This window comes from Triticum aestivum, chromosome 6D (assembly GCF_018294505.1).
Source record: "Triticum aestivum cultivar Chinese Spring chromosome 6D, IWGSC CS RefSeq v2.1, whole genome shotgun sequence".
In the NCBI taxonomy this organism is placed as follows: domain Eukaryota; kingdom Viridiplantae; phylum Streptophyta; class Magnoliopsida; order Poales; family Poaceae; genus Triticum; species Triticum aestivum.
The window spans coordinates 485700858-485708665 of record NC_057811.1 but is presented as its reverse complement, the minus strand read 5'-3'; the positions used below and the strand labels follow the sequence as shown (position 1 = coordinate 485708665).

The 7808-nt window shown below is 49.8% G+C and overlaps 1 protein-coding gene across 3 annotated transcripts; it reads left to right on the top strand.

Moving 5' to 3' along the window:
- Window positions 1-2867: 2867 nt before the first annotated feature.
- On the top strand, window positions 2868-7184 carry LOC123146245 (remorin 1.4). 3 transcript variants are annotated; one of them, XM_044565859.1, is made up of 7 exons: window positions 2868-3505; window positions 5229-5596; window positions 5756-5903; window positions 6060-6128; window positions 6257-6344; window positions 6451-6532; window positions 6678-7184. In XM_044565859.1, exons 3-7 carry the CDS (start codon window positions 5837-5839, stop codon window positions 6876-6878), a joined length of 507 nt encoding a protein of 168 aa, XP_044421794.1. In that variant the 5' UTR covers window positions 2868-3505; window positions 5229-5596; window positions 5756-5836; the 3' UTR covers window positions 6879-7184. The 3 variants fall into 3 exon arrangements, with proteins under 3 accessions (XP_044421794.1, XP_044421796.1, XP_044421795.1); XM_044565861.1 differs by having other exon boundaries at window positions 5229-5624; XM_044565860.1 differs by having other exon boundaries at window positions 5229-5903.
- Window positions 7185-7808: the final 624 nt, after the last annotated feature.

Here is a 7808-nt window from a genome sequence, read left to right as displayed (position 1 = left end):
AGCTCGGAATCAACCGCGATCTGAATCGCTACGAGTACGACTCCCTCATCCGCGTTCTTGCAACGCTTCCGCATCGCGATCTACAAGGGTATGTAGATGCACTCCCCTTCCTCTCGTTGCTAGATTACTCCATAGATTGATCTTGGTGATGCGTAGAAAATTTTGAATTTCTGCTACGTTCCCCAACACTTAGTGGGCTGGTTTGCCCCTTCCCCTTGGCCCATAAGGCCCCCCAACGCTTGCCGGGGCCTCCGAAACCCCTTTCGGACATGCTGGCCATAGCCTGGTACCCCCGGAACAATTCCGGACTCCAATACCCTTCGTCCAATATACCGATCTTCACCTCCGGACCATTCCGGAGCTCCTCGTCATGTCCGGGATCTCATCCGGGACTCCGAACAACCTTCGGTAACCACATACTATTTCCCATAACAACTCTAGCGTCACCGAACCTTAAGTGCGTAGACCCTACGGGTTCGGGAACCATGCAGACATGACCGAGACACCTCTCCGGCCAATAACCAATAGCGGGATCTGGATACCCATACTGGCTCCCACATGTTCCACGATGATCTCATCGGATGAACCACGATGTCGGGGATTCAATCAATCCCGTATACAATTCCCTTTGTCTATCGGTATGTTACTTGCCCGAGATTCGATCGTTGGTATCCCAATACCTCATTCAATCTCGTTACCGGCAAGTCTCTTTACTCGTTCCGTAACGCATGATCCCGTGGCTAACTCATTAGTCATATTGAGCTCATTATGATGATGCATTACCGAGTGGGCACAGAGATACCTCTCCGTCATACGGAGTGACAAATTCCAGTCTCGATTCGTGCCAACCCAACAGACACTTTCGGAGATACCTGTAGTGCACCTTTATAGCCACCCAGTTACGTTGTGACGTTTGGTACACCCAAAGCATTCCTACGGTATCCGGGAGTTGCACAATCTCATGGTCTAAGGAAATGATACTTGACATTAGAAAAGCTTTTCGCAAACGAACTACACGATCTTGTGCTATGCTTAGGATTGGGTCTTGTCCATCACATCATTCTCCTAATGATGTGATCCGTTATCAATGACATCCAATGTCCATGGTCAGGAAACCATAACCATCTATTGATCAACGAGCTAGTCAACTAGAGGCTTACTAGGGACATGTTGTGGTCTATGTATTCACACATGTATTACGGTTTCCAGTTAATACAATTATAGCATGAACAAAAGAAAATTATCATGAACAAGGAAATACAATAATAACCATTTTATTATTGCCTCTAGGGCATATTTGCAACATGGGACACCTACCAGTCCGGCGCACTCCTCAACCCGGACGCCTGCCAGGTATGAGGACACCGCAGCCACCTGCCACCAATCAATCTTCAGAGCTGTATTGTTGCATGTACCGTGCCAGGTCTCTCTGCCATCAACGCCACCATGACGTCGGACAGCGTCGTCCTCCTGCGCGAGTCCATCCTCCCACAGCGAACTCCGAATCTGCACTGCGCCACGCCGTCAAGATCCGTCACCATCAGTGTGTAGGATGAATCACCGGTCCACCAAAGAATCCGTCCTCTGGTCCCTCAATCACGTGTGTACCTCCAAGAATGACACCCCCAAGGGAGGAACGACACCAGAGCGCCGCCGTCATCCGATCTAGGGTTTGCCCCAGAGATAGCAGAGAGTGGCCTTGAACTTCTCCACGGCGATGCGTTCAATAAGGGAACGACGCAGATAGCGCCGCCACCGCCGGCCTTAGCAGATGCCAAAGACAAGTTTTCACCCAGATCAGTTTGAAGGGATCGAACTCTCGTGCACGGGCCGCCATCACCACCAGCACCACCAGGCAGAACCCTGGAGCACCGGCAGATCAGCGAGCCGCCGGCACCACCGCATCCAGATCGCCGGCCACGCCGGGCCGCCGCCATCCCCCACGCTGTCCGGGTCAGAGACGGAGCCGCCGACCGCGCACAGGGACCACCGCCGCCTGCACACGCCGGAGCGCCGCCGAGAGCCCAGCGCCCGCCACCGCTTGCCGAGGGCCGCCGCCGCGCACCCCGAGCGAACTCCCACGCACACCAAAGGAAACCGCGAGCGTGAGCCCTGCCATCACCCCCAAGCCCATGCTGGCGCGCCCCGCCTCTAGCGTGCCGCCAAAAACCGCCGCGATCTGCCCGCGCCAGATCTAGCGAGTCGTGGGAGAAGAGATCCCGCCGCCACCGACGCCGACCGGGCTTTGCCCGGCGGCGGCGAGGAGGAGAGGTCGGGGGAGGGACAAGGACGCGGTGGCGCTAGGGTTCCCCCTTGTCGCCGCGCAGGGGCGACACGGGAGGAGTCGGGAGGACCGGATATCATCTAGTATAACAAAAGAGCGTGATCGCTACAAGTTCTGTTTAGTGTTACTCCCTCCGTTCCTAAATATTTATCTTTTTAAACATTCAAATGGACTGCAACATATAATGTATGTAGACATATTTTAAAGTATAAATTCGCTCATTTTTTTGCTATGTAGTCACTTATTAGAATCTGTAGAAAAAATAGTTAGGAACGGAAGGAGGACATCATATGGATGTTCTTCGTCATTCGTCGTGGAGATAGGCTGGACGGGACGAGACTTGCCTGCTCCCCCGGCGTGTGCCCATCCGTGCTCCCGCGTATGTGGCTTGACTTGATTGGAACAAAATACGAGATCTATAACTGCCGAACATTTGGATTTTCTGGACCTGGATCCGAACGTGCTCGTAGCTGCTGCACGAATCTAGATGGTCTTTCGTTGCCACGTCATCCCAGACACTCGTTCGGGTTGAAGGCGATTTCACGCGAACGATTTTTTCTCACATCGAGTACCTTATCCTTTCCCCTCGAGCACTGCCTCACCCACTCCCCCAAGTCTGGCCCCCCGGCGATTACAGCGGCGAGTCCTTCCGGCGATTGGAGCGGCAGCGAGTGGCGCGGGAGTGCGGCGGAGAGGATGCGGGAGGGTTGCGTCCGTGCGATAGGGCGACGCATGCCGGGCACCACGCCGCGCCTGCGGGAGGAGGCGGCGGCGAGGATGCGTCCGGCGGGAGGGAGCTCCTCCTGCACGTCCAGGGCACCGTCCGGCACCGCGAGTGCGCCCAAGCCGCATCTGGGAGTGCGAGCAGCGTGGCGCTGCCGGTCGCGCCCGCCACCGACATCCTGCCGCGGCGGTGTGGTCGGCGGGGACCCGTTCGCGGCGTCGCTTTGTCGGGTCGCGCGAGTACGACGGCGAGGATGTGGATGGCTGCATCGGGCGGCTACGTAGCCGGTAGATATGGAGGCGACCGCGGCACTCGAGAAGAGGGAGCGGCTAGTGATTGGGCCAAGGTCTGGGTCCTCCCGTCGTCGCACACGGTCGCTGAGGAGAGTCGACGGCTATGGAGGACGTCGAGTGGCGGTGGCAGCCGCTCCCGCTTCTGCTCCGAGTGTATCAATGGCGTCGTCAGCCGTCGACCCCTCCATTTGGGGCTTGCTCGAGGTACAAGATGCATCCATCCATCTCATCGCTGCGATTTTTGTTGAAGCCACAAGTCTGATTGATCAATCCATTCCACCAATGTTGTTTCAGTATTTGCCATGCTTTTGTGTCAATTGTGTTTTTGCACTGCCATTCAATACAAGTAGTAGGACAGAGTGCCAAGCATATCAGACATTCATAAATGCTGCTAATCCACATGATCTGATGTTGCTTTCATGTTGATTCAATCAAATCTAATCGATCGTTTGAGACAATCTCTGTTTTGGTTCAGTAATGTCATGTTCATTTTACTGTCAGAGTTATCCATCGAGTTCTTGTATGCATGTTTGGTTGATTGGTTCAGTACATATGGCCATGCAATTGAAGAAGAAACAAAGTCTAAATCATTGATCGAGCATAATATGGGTAAACATTTTTTATTGCCATGGCAATTTAAACTTTTTATTTGACATGGCGAATTACTTTTATTGCCAAGACGAAGGCAACTTTTTGGCAAATAACCATGGCAAATTTAGTTCAGGAACCATGGCAAGTTTCTTAATTTAACCATGGCAACTCTATTTTTCATTTGATCATGGTAGGCAATTTTTTCACAAATAACCATGGCAAATTTAGTTCAGGAACCATGGCAAATTTCTTAATTTAACCATGGGAACTCTATTTTTCATTTTGATCATGGTAAATTTAGTAATTGACCATGTCATTTTTTTGGTTTATAGATGATGGCAAGTTTCAATTTCTCATTGATTAACCATGGCAACTTTTTATTATTTGATCTTGGTAAGTTCAGAAATTGATCATGGCAATTTTAGTTTGCAGATCATGGCATTTTTTAGTTTCATGTATTTTGCTTCGCAACATCTTTTTTAGCACGGACGATGTTAATTTTTAGTAAAAGACCATGGCAAATTAAGTTTACGATGCATGGCAAATTTTATTAATTAAACATGGCAATTTTTTTTGTAAATGAAGATGGAAAATTTCCTGAATGTTAAGAACATCCACAACTTCTGTCATGCCCTTGTTTAGCAAATTTTCCTCCATATTTTTGCCATCGCAAAAATACTTTTATTCACACGGCAAATTTTAGTATAAGTTGCCATGGCAATTTTTTAGTTTAAGTTGCCATGGGAAATTTATTGTAAAAAACATGGTAATTTTGTTTTAAATATTGTGGCAAATTTACATTTCCAGAACATGGCAAATTTAACTATGTAGCACGGTAAATATACTTGTATAGCCATGGCATTTTTTAATTTATTTCCATGGTAAAAGTACTCCATTTTCTCCATGGCAAATATTAATCCATTTTTTGCCATGGCAATTTTTTTACTCCATTTTTGCAATGGCAAATTTAACTCCATTTTTTGCCATGGCAAAAATACTTTTATTTCACATGGCAAATTTTAGTCTAAGTTGCCATTGCAAATTTATTGTAAAGAGCATGACAATTTAATTTAAATATTATGGCAAATTTTACTATGTAGCATCTTAAATATACATGTATACCCATGGCATTTTTAAATATATTTCCGTGGCAACTTCTTCCTTTTTGTGCCATTTTTAAAACATAAACTTGAACATGGCAATTTTTTCATAGAATGGCAAGAGTCCATGGCAATTTTGTTGTGCAAAAGACCCGTATTTATTATTCACAGAAAAACTGAGCTTTTTACTTGTCATAACTTAATATGAGCTTTATGTTTCATTTTTCTTTTCACAGGAATAAGGCCTGCAGGGCCTGGTGCGTGGGTTGTTCGGGCTGGGGCGTTCTCCTCCCGAACTGAGTTGTTCGATCGATGCCCCTCTTGTCCCGAACGTTCGGACTGGGAGCACCCCAGACTGAACGGTCGGGAGTTCTCGACGTCCACAAAATAAGGCACAACCCCACCTTCTTAAAATCAAGGGGAAAATGATTAGATTAAAAAAAAAGACAACCATAGGATGAAGTGGGAGCACGGATAGGAGCATGGGAAGGGAGCAGGCAAGCCGGATCCGGCTAGACGGCGACGTGGAACCGAAAAGGGCGGCCTCCTCCACAACGTGGCACCTCTCATCCACGCAAAGGACACGTGCGCGCGCCTGGAAAGAGTACGTGTCGCTCGGGCCTCTTCGCGAGGTGATCCTGCTCTGCTAGTCGGCAGCAGCTCATTTGCGCGGGCCATACCTGCCGGCACCATCAAAAGATTTGGAAGCCGCTTTTGGATTAGTTAATTGCGAATTACGACGACTCAGGTTGGATTTTGACAGGGAAATCAACGCGGCGATCTTTACTACTAGTAGTGTAGTCTGGTGGTGCAGAGATTGTGCGAGGAGCAGAGCAGCGTGACCATGGAGACCCAGCAGGAGCCGACCAAAGCGGGCGAGCCGGCCGGCGGCGGCGCCGGAGTTCTCGAGAGTAAGATCTGTTTTATTTTTTTCACATACTCACCGGTGCTCTCCTCGGTGAAACCGTACTGACAGTGTTTCCAAAGGTTCAGAGGTGGATTACTCTTGCATCAGTTTGGTGCGATGCTGACTCTAATCGATCGATCCGTCTTGCTGCCTGCTGCAGATGGACCTCCGGCGCCATCAACAGCACAGCAAGGACCTGCAGCCCCTCCGGGTTCAGCAACTGACAGAGGTACGTACACGTACACCATGCAGTGCCCATCAGCTGCTTCAAGTTTCGGCGAATTTGGCTGAGGTTTTCAGTCTTAATTTGTTTGGCATGAATGCAAAAACACACGAAATGAACGAAATCGTGCGCAGATGCGGTGCTTGCCAAGGTGGAGATGAATCGGAAACTGTCCATGGTTAAGGCGTGGGAGGAGAACCAGAAGAGCAAGGCCGACAACAGGTGCATGTCTACCTCGACTCAACTGAACCGAACCCAACTGAACTTTTCACAAGGGAACTTGTTTGTATGTTTGGTAATCCTGTCCTACCTACCTTAACGGGTGCAGGGCCGAGCACAAGATGTCGTCTATCCTATCATGGGAGAATACCAAGAAGGCCGCGGTCGAAGCCAAGCTCCGAACACGGGAGGTATGTCAAACTCTATAACTCTGAAGCCCGCCTTACTTCCCTCCCGGCACTTCAGTTAGCATTAAAGTTCAGTCTAGTCTATACACCATACCGAGTTAGCAGCAGGACCTGCGGCAACCATGCTCCTCAAAAATTCGATTTGCAGGAGAAGCTGGAGAAGAAGAAGGCGGAGTACGCGGAGCAGATGCGGAACCGGGTCGCCATGATCCACAAGGAGGCGGAGGAGCAGCGGGCCCTCGTGGAGGCGAGGCGGCAGGAGGAGATGATCAAATACCAGGAGACGGCGGCCAAGCACCGCTCCAAAGGGACCACGCCCGCCAAGAAGTTCCTCACCTGTTTCGGATGAGCAGCCAGCCAGCCAGCCAGCCACTGAAACATAATCATAGTGAAAGTTGTGAAGTAGCTCACCTAAAAGACGTGCTCTCTCTACTGCTCTTGCTCTCTTCTTTTGGAACATCGATCATAAGCTTGGATCGTGCACTGATGTGTCATATCCGGGAGATGCACTGCTAGTTCTTTTTTAGTGTGACTGCGTGATGCACATACATAATGTTGCGACGCTTGTTCTGTTTCGGTTTGTGGGATGTCATGTAAGGTGTGTAAGTAAACGGTACTCAGATTTGAGAAAATGTCAAGAAATGTTTCCTAAGAATGTCACTCTGGTTCTTGCTATTCAGAGATGTTCCCTTCTTTTTAGGGCTTTCAAACAAGTTCGTAGGCAGGCAGGCAGGTTCAGACTTCACGAATTGTTGGCTCTCGCCACACTTTGGCAGAGTTCACACACTGCCCAGTCCTCTTTTTTATGAGAGAACACACTGCCCGGTCCTTTTTTTGTTTTTGACGCAACACACTGCCCGGTCCTGGGGCAGGCCGAGCGGGGCGGCCGCCCCGGGCCGCCCAAAAGTAAGGGGCCCATCCCGTACTACTCGTAATTCAGAAGGCCCATGCGTATTAAAAATCTAGAACGAGGCCCAGGCTCATGTTTGACTCGCATAGAGAGAGATGCTGAAGCGTACACACCAGGACGCATCGGCTTGGCTAAAGAAAAGAAAAACCCGGAGGCATCACGGCATCCTCAGTTCGATTTCTACTCGAGTCCAGGACGTCAGCATGTTCGTCTTTCTTCCTCCCAACGAGCAGCGACCTCGGCGTTTCTGATTCTATACTTGTCCCACGGTTTTTCCGATCGGTTCTACCCTCTAGTCTCTAGTTTCTCGATCGGATCGCAAGCCCTGGTGTCCAGGTGATAATTCATTCCGGCCCCCCACAATGAGAG